The following is a 13875-nucleotide window of genomic DNA, read 5'->3' on the forward strand; positions in this document are numbered from 1 at the left end:
AAAAATTTTAATAAAATTCTTTATGAAAGAATTCAATTATTTAAAAAAATTTTAAAGAAATTCTTTATAATAATTGAATTGTTTTGAATATAATTTTAATAAATTTTTTGAAAGAATTCAATTATTTTCATAAATAATAACAATTTTTACAAGAATTTAATTATTTAAAACACAGTTTTTATAAAATTTTTTGAAAAAAATCATTATAATTATAATTTGCTTCTTAGAGTGTAATAAATATTTTCAATTCATTTTTAATTACATTTTTTGAATGAATTTAATTATTAACAAAAATTTTAATGCAATTCTTCGTAAAAATTCAATTATTTTAAAAAATGTTGATAAAGTTCGTTATAAGAATTCATATTTAAGAAATATTTGCAATTTTTCAATAAATTTTTTTTCGTATTTAAATAATTGAATTCTTGTAGAAATTTCTAATAAGAATTGATTTAATTGATTTAAAATTGAATAAAATAAAATGATTAAAGTTTTGAATAATTTTATTATTTCAAGAAAAAAATGATTGAATTTTGAAAAAAATTACTTTTGTAATTTTTAGAAATAGTTAAATTTTAAAAATGCGTTGCATTGAAATCATTTGAAATATTTTAATTTCTGTAGACAAAATAAATCTTAGGTATTTAAATATTTTATTGAAAAATTATTCTATTTTTGAATGTAATTAAGAAATTATAAAAAAAATTGAGTCGTCAAGTTTAATTCTTCGATAGCTAGTTTTTTTACTAATTTTTTTCTGTCTTAAAGCTACTTTTTGATATTTTTTTAAAATTAAGAGTACGAAGGCGAATTTTACCATAAAAGTGATTACTTTCTAGACACTTACTGAATTTTAAAAAAAGTTGCCCAAAAAGTAAAAAACAATCAAATTTGTTAATTTATGTTTTATGGATTTTTTTTCAAAATTCAGCAAGTGTCTAGAAAGTAATCACTCTTTAAAGGTGAAGGTAATTTCCGGTCAAAAAAAAAAATTCTGTTTCTTTTTTTTTTTCATTTTTTCATTCACAATTTTCTGTGAGTAGTGAAAAGTATTGACGACGACGTCGTCGTCGGAAGTCAAAAAGCTTATATTTACGGGAACAAGGAGACTTGGAATATAGTGGCAGGAGTCCAACCTGAGTCTCAAAAATAGACATGAAGACTATACGAGTCTGCCGCTTCTAGAACCCATCAGTATCGTGAAGACCAAGAGTTATGAATGTGAGTGTAATATTCTTCCATTAAGTATCGCGAAAATTTATTTCTGCGAACCGTCGATGATAATAATAATAGCAATTTTTATAATAATACAAAAGAAGATAATTAGTAAAATAATATACGTCTGACTTATCATTTACTTGTACTACTGAAAATAGAAGATTACTAAAAATAACAGAAATAATAATAAATATTAATAATATTAATAATATTAATAACATTTAAATAAAAGAACTTAAAATCATTCTGTTTGGTAAAATCGATTAAATAATATTAATAATAATAAATATGTAAATTAATTTTTCATCGACTGCATTAAAAATATCTTAAAATATAAAAGTTTCACCGTGCATTACAAATCGAGTGTAATAAAAAAAATTGTGGATATTTTTAAACGAATGAAAAATAAATAGTGTTAGTGCTACAAACATTATCTGGGAATTTAATTTAAAAATTTAAATATGGTTTTTAAAAAAATTTGTTCGAATTAATTTCAAACATTATAAAATTTATGACTAAAGAATCGAGAATACAATGTTTTACCTTTTTGCTACAACTTTCGTGGTTTCTTTTTTAGAATATTCAAAATTAGAAACGAAAGTAAAGAGAAATGTGATTGATAGACACTTGTTTGGCTCATCGCTGTTCTGAACTAAAATTATTATTAGTGTTGTAAAAATTCCTTTAATTTTAATTTTATTTACTTATTTATTATTTACTTTATTTACTTTATTTATTTATTTTATTTATTTATTAAAAATTTATTTAGTATATTTTTTCTTGAGAAGTAGATTTTATTTTTATTCGAGTATAATTGACGGAATTAAGCAATTGTTTATAAGCGTCTAGCGGCGGTAAAAAGTCAAAAGGAAAAAAAAACCACTAATGCATCCACGCTACGGCCTAGACTAGACAAGCTAATCATGGTCTGTCCAATGGTACTAAAAAGTCTGGCTGAGCTTAAAATAGATGGACTATTCGATTTCTAACTATAAATTTTACAACATCGAGACACAATGTTTTTGAAATTTTAATAAAATATTTTTTATACACTAAGCTCGGGTGAAAGAAGCGATTCTAAATAATATTTTTCATTCTCCGATGTATTAAAATCAAACTGATTGCAAACAACGAATTAAATTTTATTTCACTGTTTTTATTTATTTATTTAATATTTATGTTATTATTTACCATTTCTCTAATAATTTATTCAATTTATTCAACAATTTCTTGATACTTTCGAATAAATTCAATTTCCATTTTTTTTTGTGTTCAAAATTAAGTTTCGAGTTGATAAAATAATTATAAAAAAGATGAAAGAATTCAATTTACATTTTTTTGTGATTCAAAATTAAGTTTCGAGTTTGATAAAATAATTGACATTGTAAGTAATTTTAAAAAAGAAAGAAGCTGAAAGAATTCAATTTCCATTCTTTTTGTGTTCAATATTAAGATTTGAGTTGATAAAATAATTGAAATTATTTTTAAATAATTTTAAAAAAGAAAGAAATTTATTAAACTGAAAAATTTCTTTATAATTCTAATTTCAAAGTGTAAAATACATACATTTCAGCAGAATTTAGTGTTAAAGTGGAAGAATGTAGGAAGAGTAAAAGTGGCACTATTTTAGTATCAAGCGTAAGACAATTTGATGTGATCATCAAACGAAGTGACTAAGCTACACGCGCTTAAAGCATATTTCAAAGATTATTGAACTGCACAATAAAATAGAATTTATTAATTACTGTAATAATAACAAATTTTTTTACTTAAAAATGATCAATAATTAATTATTATTTTTTTTTAATTATTATGACGATTATAGTAGGGGAATGTAGTCACTCGCGTTTTTTTGTCAAGTTCACTAGCGCCACCTACGCGCATTTTTGTCGAAGCTTGTCTTAGTGAAACCTAACTTTTTGTTCAATTACATTTTCGGAAAATCGAAAATTGTGTTTTCTGTGACGTCGGTACAAAAAAAGCTCAAAAAAAGTTTTGTGCATAATGTGAAAAACCATTAATAAAAGATAAAAAACAAATTGAATCGTCAAGGCAAGTATGCAGAAAATTTGTGGGACTCATGGTTGAAAGGAAAACAAAGTAAAAAATCGAATCCCGAAACGTATTTCTTTATGGTTACAACAATTCGGTAATGTTACTTACTGTCAAGGTCGGCCACTATGTGTTTAAAATGCGCAAAGTTGAGGACGAGCTACTTCATTTGCAAAAACTGCAATTCTGTATAACTCATAATATAATTGATCATCTTATTAATATTTTTATTTAATTTTATTAATATTTTAGTGCAAAACTTTTTTTTATTTATATTTATTTTTTTATATTGTTTATTGTTATTATTTTGTTATTTCATTAAGTTACAAACTGTAAACAATAAAGAATCAATTTTCCGTAACTCCAAACATGTTATTTTATTTTTTAACGATTAATGCCCTTTGAATTTTAAACATGGCCGACCTTGACTGTAATGGCCAACCTGGACTACAAATTTTTTTTTTTTTAAATCTTTATAACTTTTTCATTTTTAAACCTGTCAATTTACTTTGTACAGAAAAAATGTTCCTATTAAACAGGACTTTCCAACCATATACTTCAATTGTCCAAATTCATTTTTAAAAAAAAGTTATAAACAAAAGTCAAAAAGGTGGCCGACCTAGACTATGTTCCCCTAATTTTTAATATTATTTTTTCAGTAGTATAAGTAAATTATTAGTCAGACGTATATTATTATTTTTATTATTATTATTATTATTATTATTATTATTATTATTATTATTATTATTATTATTATTATTATTATTATTATTATTATTATTATTATTATTATTATTATTATTATTATTATTATTATTATTATTATTATCATTAGTAATTATTAATATCATTTTTTCAGTAGTATAAGTAAATTATTAGTCAGTCGTAAATTCAATTATTTTCATAAATAAAAAAATTCTTCGCAAAAAATTAAAATAATTTCATAAATAATAAAATTCTTCAAAGGAATCCAATTATTTTCATAAAAAATAAAATGTTTCCAAAGAATTCAATAACTTTTAAAAATATTTCTTAAATTAAATTATTTTCACAAATTTTAATAACAATTCAATTATTTTCAACAATTCTGATATAAAATTCTTCGAAACAATTTAATTTTTTTTATAAATTGTAAAAATTCTTGCCAAGAATTAAATTTTTTTCAATACAATTTTTTACATTTTCTCGAAAGAATTGAATTATTTTCATAAAATAGTAAAATTCTTCAAAGGAATACAATCATTTTAATAAATAATAAAATTCTTTGAAGAAATTCAATTATTTTCATAAATAATAAAATTCTTTGAAGAAATTCAATTATTTTCATAAATAATAAAATAAATTCTTTGAAGGAATTCAATTATTTTCATAAATAATAAAATTCTTCGAAGGAATTTAATTATTTTAAAATTTTTTGATAAATGCTTTGCAAGAATTCATAATGATTTTCAGTACATTAATTTTAAAATAGAAAACATTTAAAAAGGAAAATTATTTTAAAAGTTAGGAAACAAAAAAGCAAACCAAAAACTATCTCTATAAATCTGAATTAGTAGAAAGTTACTAATGAAATGGTGAAAAGTCGTCCACCAAATGATTTAGTAATATATTACTAACAAATAGTAAATTTTACTAATTGATTAGTAGAATTCTACTAACAATTAGTAGAACTGTTTTATTAATAGTCGATAAAACAGTCTTACTAATTCATTTAGTGAAATGAGTGACTTTCAATTAGTGAATTTCTACTAAAATATTAGTAAAATTTTACTAAGAATTAGTAATATTCTACTAATTAAAAAGGGGAAAAGTCGTCCATGAAAACTATTAAAAATTAGTCAAATTTTACTATTTCTTAGTAGAATTCTACTAATTCAGATTTAGAGAGATAACTTCAAACTGCAAACAGATTACAGGAATACAACGATTATTAATTATAGATTATTATTAATCTCATATTTTCAGTAGTATAAGTACATTATTAGTCAGACGTAAATTACTATTTTTTTACTTATTATTATTATTATTATTATTATTATTATTATTATTATTATTAGTAATTATTAATATCATTTTTTTAGTAGTATAAGTAAATTATTAGTCAGACGTAAATGATTTTTTTTTCTTATTATATTTTTACTTATTATTATTAAAATTATTATTATTATTATTATTAGTAATTATTAATATCGTTTTTCAGTAGTATAAGTAAACTATTAGTCAGACGTTTATTATTAGTTTTTTTTAATATTATAATTATTATAATTATTATTATTACTATTCTTATTATTATATTAATATTTTAACATTATCTTTTCAGTAGTATAAGTAAATTATTAGTCAGACGTATATTATTAATTCTATTATTATTGCTTTATTTAATATTAAAACTTAGAAATAATAAGTGTCAATTTAATATTAATATCAAAATTATTATTTCGAGTAGGTAATCAAAATAATTTTCTGAAAGTGTGTTCTCCAAAATTAATTTAAAAATAGTTATTTTTATAGTATTTATAGTTTTTTTGACAGTTCATCAACATTAAAATTTTTACAGAATTTCAGTACAGAAAAATGGCGACCAATGGTCATTTCAAATCCATCATCACGATTACGAGTCGCACGTTCAATGCCACATTGGGTGCTGGTAGTAAAATTACTTTAATATAATTTAAAATGCTAATAAATAATTTACTTCATTAATTAACAAAACAGTTTTTCTGCGGTTATCAAATTGAGACAAAAAACGAATCAAAAGTGTTGCGTCGCAACACTTTTAATTCATTTTTTGTCTCAATTTTAAAAGTGTTTTCTTTTTAAAAAGCGTTGATTCGTTTTTGTCTCAATTTTAATACACTGAAAAAAAATTTAATTGATTAAAAAAAAACCGAATAATTGACTATTATCAATTAAATATTTACTTGAATTAAATAATATTTATTAGAGTCAATTAATTTTTAAGTATCAAGAAGCAATAATTAAGTTATCAAGAAGATTATTATTAATTAATCAAGTATATAAATAAACTACTTTATTTGCAGGCGCAACAACAAAAAGATGAAGAAAAAGCAAAGAATGAACCACCTCCGATTCCCAAAATTCCTCCACCTTCATTGACAGGAGACTGTGGCGATCCTGATTATGAGGTTATCGAATTTCCACCAAGACCACCAAATAACAAAATGATACCATCCAAAAATACACCATCAAATACACAGATTATGAGAAATAGTAATAATAATATTAACAACAACAACAACAACAATAACAATATCTCGAAAAGTATTATCTTTGGAAAATGTGCCCTATGTGGTACACCGAAAGTCACAATAAGATGTGACTTATGTAGAGAAAATTATTGCGACGTATGTGATGAGATGAATCATAAGCATCCGAAGAGAAAAAATCATAATAGACGAAGACTTGAAATGGATGGAGCGGGTCGAGTGAAACCACCACTTCCGCCAAAGGGAGAAAATTCAATGAATCCACCACCTGTTCCGCCACCACGACGAAATCGTAGAAACACACAGGTAGGGTGCGCTGTAATTTAAAACACATAAACAATTATTTACTATTCTCCATTATTATCAAAAAAATTCTACTATTCATTATGTTCAATTTTTATCATTCTATTTATTGTTCTATTTATTATTCAAACTATTATTCTATTTATTATTCAATTTATTATTCTATTATTCCATTTATTATTCTGTTATTTATTGTTCAAAATTTATTGTTCCAGTATTTATTCTACTAATAATATTATTTATAATATTATCTATTAATTATTCTATTGATTATTCTATCGATTTTTCTATTAATTATTCTATTGATTATTCTATTGATTATTCTATCGATTTTTCTATTAATTATTCTATTGATTATTCTATTTATTATTCTATTGATTATTCTATTGATTATTCTATTAATTATTCTATTGACTATTCTATTGATTATTCTATTTATTATTCTATTGATTATTATATTAATTATTCTATTGACTATTCTATTAATTATTCTATGAATTATTTGATCAATTATTCTGTTATTTATTATTCAACAAAATTAGAAATGTCAAATTATATTTTATAAAAATTTAGAATTAAAAAAAAATTACGCAATAGGGCTGTGATAAAGCCAACAATTTGAGAATTTAATTGTTTAATAAACGAGTCATTCGACAAATAAATATTGTTGAAATTTTCCCGCCACACCTCCAGAGAATTGAAGAAAAAAAATATACCTTCCTTAGTACCCTAATAATTACTAAACTAATTTAGTAATTAACTATAATTACCATCTTTTGAAAATCATAAAATTACTAATTTCACACCGAGGTTTTCATTCATTTTTTTTAACTTTTTCTTTTCAACTTGGAAACGATAGTAAAAAATCGCAGCCCTATATTTATCGCAGAATAGAAAAGAATTCTTTTTAGAAAATATGATACTAATTATATATTGTCGATAAAGAAATTGTAATGAAGTAACATTTACAATTACTTTTAACTAATTTTTATAGAAATATAAACAAATATAAAATTATAAATATAAGCTATTATTAAAATTATATTATAATATAAGCTTATAAATATAAGCTTATACGAATATAAACTAAAAATTACCATATTGTGAACCATAGTAGGAATTGTAGTTTCCACTCGCTTAAATTTGTTAGTAAATTTCAAGTTTCGCGCCTAGGTAAAAACAATAATAAATCAAGGGGCTGCAAATTTTCCCCTCTCGATTGATAAAGCAGCAAGTTTAAAACGAAACTCGATCAATGCAACGAGACCACTGCCATCGATTCCAGATTGTCAGTCATCGAAAAGTCCACTTTTGACGCAAACATTAAATATGACTTCATCTGGAACTGATAAAATGTCAACCCTTCAGGTGCGTTCCTCATTTCTTCACTATACTTTCACTTTTCTTCACTACACTGTTTTGAACTTAAAACTATCAAATTGCAACGAATTGATACCAAAAAATAATTTTATCTCAATTTTTGGTATTCACTGTGATCCAATTAGATCAATTTTCGTCTCAATTTGATATTCTAAAAAAACCATGCGAATGAAGATTAAAGATTTAATTAGTTATTTTTAATATTAACAAAAGTTGAAAAATTCGATAGGAAAGGTATAGAAGATATCAGGAGGCAATGCGAGCCCAGGACACAAATAGACGAAGACCAACTCATTCGGATTCATCGAGAGATACCATGAGTCCAAAACCAATGAGTGTTGGCAGCCCTAGACACAGTTTAACATCATCTCCATCATTACCAGTCAGAAATATCATACAATCGTCCAGTGTTTGTGATCTATCGGCCCCCAATATGTGGAACTCGGAAATGCATCAAGTAAACTAGAATAATATTACCAAAAACCAAAATAAAAAAATGATACCTAATAAATAAACTATTGTATTTTTAGGCCCAATCTTTAGCACACTTGGCATCGCCGATGATTTGGTATCCAACCGGAAATCCCTGGGAGCCAGCATTGAGTGGCTCGACAATGAGTCTAAATCACATGCCCATGTGGGGTTATCCAATGGGTTATCCTCAACCACAAATGCTACTTCATCACAATCCCGCAACACTGTCAAGATCACACAGTCCTGCCCGAAGTGTGAAATCGAGCAGAAGATCCAGACAAGCCTCTCCATCGCCAAGTGTAAAATCGCGAAAATCATCGTCCTATAGGTCGAGAAGAAGAATGTCACCTAGTGCGCCCTCCGATGCGAGTTCGGAAAATTCTGATGAATCTGACTTTGACGACAGACTATCGAGAGGTTCGCGTAGGAAAATACATGAAAATTCCCGACCTAGAGTTAAATCGACTTGTAATGATGATAGAGGGAAATTTTTGCTATCAAGACAACGAAGAGAGTAAGTATTCACTTTTTTACACCTTTCTTCACCTTTCTTCATCGTTTACCAAAATAAATATAAGTTTTCTTCATCACCTTTCTTTATTTTACTCTTTTCTTCTCCTTTCTTCATCGTTTACTAAAAGAAATATAAGTAATCACCTTTCTTCATCGTTTACTAAAAGAAATATAAAAAATTTTCCCCTATCTAGCGGCTGGCGATCCGAAGATCGAATCAACAGCGCCGATGACGGATGGTCGGACAAACTATCAAAGCACAATTGGAGCTCCTCATCGAGAAATTTAAAAGACACGCGAAGATCATCTAAACAAAGATACGAGAATCACGAGGACTCACCAAAATTCAGAACATCGTCATCAGTACAAGAGGATGAATCGTCTAGTAATCAACGCGAAACGAGACGTAATAATCCAAATATCACAGACGATAGAATCCACCGAAGAAGTTACAATCGAAGACGATCGAAAATCACCAGTTCCTCCGAAGACTACGACCGTAATGAACGATTCTCCGAACACCAAAAATTCAAAGAACTCGAAAATAGACTAAATCCAGTAAAGTTGATCCAAAGATCCACGTCACTAGATCGTGAACCACTGAAGAAAGAAGAAAAATCAGAAAATCGTACAAACACCACTAATGAGCCACTGAAGAAAGAACAGGTAAAATTGGAAAAGCGACCAAACACCATCAGAACCAGAACACCAGACAGAAATCTCCCAAGGGAGGAAGTTCTTCAAAACAAAATTCCCCTACAAAATGGTTCGAAAATAATAGAAGAGAAGAAAGAGAGTGAAGAAAATAAAAAACTCGATAATACAGAAAAGATCAAAAAACCGCAACAACTCGATGGGGAAGAAAAGGAAAAATTGACAGAAATCAAAAAGGAAGAGGAAAAAAATAAGGGGGCAAAAGTGAACGAAAAATGGTCCTGTGAGCATTGTACGTTCATTAACGAAGCAAAGGAACGTGTTTGCGTTGTCTGCTGTAAAACACGAAGCAGTGCACTACCGCCTCCTTCTATTTCACCGATACCCGAAGCGACAAGTGAATCACTTGTCAATTTAGCATCGAACGAAAAAATTAATTCATCCCCAAGTAGAGAGAACAAAACGAGTATTGAAGAGAACTTGACAAATTTGAAATTATCCGCAAATGATGACAACACCGCTAATGTCAGTACACCCAAGAAAAAAGGTAGACTCAGAAGAAAAATTAGTTTTTCCTTCGGCACTAAGTCATCAAAGTAGCTTTTTCTATTTTACCCCATCCAATTCACTTGGAATTCTTTTTTTTCCTTTAATCATTACACCTAGAGGAAAGATTATCTCTAAATCTGAATTAGTAGAATTCTATTCTAACAAATAGCTAAATTTTACTAATTTTTAGTAGTTTTCATAGACTTTTCCCCTCTTTAATTAGTAGAAGTAGTACTAAATTAGTACCTTTCTTATTAAAAATTAATAATTAATAAATTTAACACATAAAATTTACTTGAAACAAATAAAATTTATTAGCACCAAATAAAATTTACTTGAAACAAATAAAATTTATTAGCACCAAATAAAATTTATTTGATACAAATAAAAAGTCTAGTTGACTCTGAATCAAATATATCTTTATTCTGGGTGTAATGTAGATTAGAAAAATCATTTCAAAATCAGGCTTCTTCGTTTGCCATTGAAGAAAAAAAAAACGATTTTCTTAGAACTTTTATATGGCAAAATACTCTTCAATACTTATATTATATGAGGAGCTACACTGATTATATCAGTATTAATGGAGACATTTTATTTTTACTGTATTTCTGATTTATATTTAAAACAATATAATTATATTTAAAAGTAATTATTATATTTAAGAAAAAGGAGAGATATTTAAGTACCTATATAATTATAATATCTTCATAAAGTGAAAATTTTTTTTATGGATCCGGATGCCTTGTTCGTAGAGACAATTAATAAGAATACTTATCTCATTATAATAAAAATGTACTCCTTGAATGAATAATAAATTGGCATTTGCATTCTCAAATTATCATAATCACAACAAATGCATAATCGTACTTGAAAATTGATATTTTCTTTTTAAAATTAAAATTTTCTTTTCAAAATAAAATAATTATTTATTAATAAAAAATCCTATTAATAATTCTAATAATAATGCGGGAATATCATCATCATCAAGAACAAAATTTCGAAAGAAGTTTCTAATAATAATAATAATAATAATAATAATAATAATAATAATAATAATAATAATAATAATAATAATAATAATAATAATAATAATAATAATAATAATAATAATAATAATAATAATAATAATAATAATAATAATAATAACAATATTATTATTAATTATACAATATATATAATATTGTTAATTATATTATTATTATTATTATTATTATTATTATTATTATTATTATTATTATTATTATTATTATTATTATTATTATTATTATTATTACTATTATTATTAATATAATATTATTACTATTGCAATTATTATTATTATTATTAATTGTTAATTGTTAATTATTATTCATTCAAGTAGTTACACTCGCGTTTCAAGGACGGTTGTGCATTTGTTCAATCCTCTTTGAATTGTCATAAACCAAAAATTATGATTAATATTGTTTTCCTGCACTGTTTGACTACATTCCCACACTGCTTAATACCGCGCATGTGCACTAGGGTGCGATTATGTAATTTCACTTCATTTTCACTTCATTTTTACTTCACTTTCACTTCACTTCATTTTTACTTCATTTCCACTTTCACTTCAAATTCACTTCATTTTCACTTTACTTTTACTTCATTTTCACTTTCACCTTCACTTCATTTTTACTTCATTTACACTTTCACTTCAAATTCACTCGATATTCACTTCACTTTCACTTCATTTTCACTTTACTTTCACTTCACTTCAAATTCACTCGATATTCACTTCACTTTCACTTCATTTTCACTTTACTTTCACTTCACTTCAAATTCACTCGATATTCAATTCCCTTTCACTTCACTTTTATTTCATTTTCACTTTCACTTCAAATTCAGCCGATATTCAATTCTCTTCAACTTCATTTTCACGATATTAATCAAGTGAAGTGAATATGAAATGTGAAGTGAGAATAAAAGAAAAGTGAAAATAAAGTGAAAGGGAATTGAATATCGAGTGAATTTGAAGTGAAAGTATAAACTTTCCTCATATTCGATAAATACTAAAAAATATTGTTTTTTCCTGTCATACAAAAAATTTACACCGTCAATCAATGTGTTATTTATTTTTATCTATTTTGATGTTTTGGCCTTTAATATTTTTTCCCGAGCTACCCTAATAATAAAAAAAGAAAAGAGTTGAAAAAATATTCAGTAGAATAGAGTGACAGTTGTTATAAAAGTTTTCGAATTCATAGCTTTATTATACTCAATGTTCAAAAATTACAGAAACAATCCACAACATTGAGATAAATATTACCATTTTTTGTAGAAAAGAAACTTTTTCACTGACCAGAAAATCAGTTTAATTTGACTTACAGGTATTGAAGTTCAAACAGAGAGTACAGACTGCACTGACGGCAGAACAGAAAAAATAGCGATTGAAAACAATAATAGTCATGATAATTCAAAAAATTCATCATTATCATCACCATTATCGTCATCATCATCATCATCAAAGAACAAAATTTCAAAAGAAGTTTCCCAAAATTCAAAAAATCAAATTTCAACTGTCAATTCTAATGAAGAGACAATTATTAATTTAGAAATGATAATCGATAGCTTGAGAAAAGACAATGCAAATGACAATGAAAAAGACGAAAGTTCGGAAAAATTCGAACAAATTATGGAGGAGGAAGAAGAAGAAGAAAGTGAAAATATCGATGCAATTGTTGATGGAGGAAGAACAGTTTCAACGGGAACGTCTCCACCACCACAGGACATGTCAACACAGGTATTTTTTTCTGCAAATATTTCAAAAATATGAATTTCCTTTCTAAAAACTATTTTTCTTTTCTACAGACCTATGAGGAAACTGTTTTTAAAGACAGCAAAAGCAATCTAAAGTCTGGGAGTTTTTCGAAAAATTCCGTTCAGTATGATGACAATGACTCTGAGGTACAACTTAATATATAAGTTAATAAAATATAAAGCTACGCTTAAAGCATTCGGTAAACAATATTATAGAGTGTACAGAAACAAAACATTAGTTTAGTATATAATAAACAATTTTTGAAAAAATAAAGAGCTTCTAAAATAAAATTAATAAAGTGCTTAGAGTGCTTACTTGCAGCCTCGGGGCGCAAAATAAAAGCTTTCTTTTCTTCCTTAAAACAAGACAATCTATACAACGAGATAAATAGAAAAAAAAATTTTTTGTTTCCAAAAAAATTTTCTTTTTACCCAAAATTACATATTTTGTTTTGCTTTTTTGAACCAAAGATTCAATCTATCGACTACAATATTCGATAGAAAGAAATAATGTGTGTAAGCTTTTTTCAGGACAACAGATTTAGCAACAATGACCCTTATGTTCGCCATCATCAAAATAATACTTATCAATCTTTATTGTACGGAAGAGATCGAATTCCATCAAGTGTAGGGAATCCTCCTCATCTACAGTATTATTATATGGTAAAATTATTCGATTCGCTTGAAGTGGAAACTTTTTTGTTCTGTTCTCCTTAAACAAAGAAGCTAA

General features: G+C 25.7%; 1 protein-coding gene across 4 annotated transcripts in view; it reads left to right on the plus strand.

The window, feature by feature from the left end:
• The first annotated feature begins 1150 nt into the window (after positions 1–1150).
• Positions 1151–13875, plus strand: part of LOC122511492 (E3 ubiquitin-protein ligase lubel) — a 29260-nt gene continuing 16535 nt past the window's right edge. For 2 of the 4 annotated variants that reach the window (XM_043626762.1, XM_043626763.1), the window contains exons 1-10: positions 1151–1221; positions 5828–5917; positions 6312–6803; positions 7974–8168; positions 8410–8637; positions 8711–9168; positions 9362–10368; positions 12941–13128; positions 13197–13292; positions 13677–13808. In XM_043626762.1, the coding sequence (XP_043482697.1) occupies positions 1216–1221; positions 5828–5917; positions 6312–6803; positions 7974–8168; positions 8410–8637; positions 8711–9168; positions 9362–10368; positions 12941–13128; positions 13197–13292; positions 13677–13808 (2892 nt within the window). In that variant the 5' untranslated portion in view covers positions 1151–1215. Of the gene's footprint in view, positions 1222–2758; positions 2965–3210; positions 3271–5827; positions 5918–6311; positions 6804–7973; positions 8169–8409; positions 8638–8710; positions 9169–9361; positions 10369–12940; positions 13129–13196; positions 13293–13676; positions 13809–13875 lie in introns of those variants that run through there. The other 2 variants (XM_043626765.1, XM_043626764.1) reach the window with 2 other exon arrangements.

The sequence above is a fragment of the Leptopilina heterotoma genome, unplaced genomic scaffold (assembly GCF_015476425.1).
Source record: "Leptopilina heterotoma isolate Lh14 unplaced genomic scaffold, ASM1547642v1 Lhet_83, whole genome shotgun sequence".
NCBI lineage: Eukaryota > Metazoa > Arthropoda > Insecta > Hymenoptera > Figitidae > Leptopilina > Leptopilina heterotoma.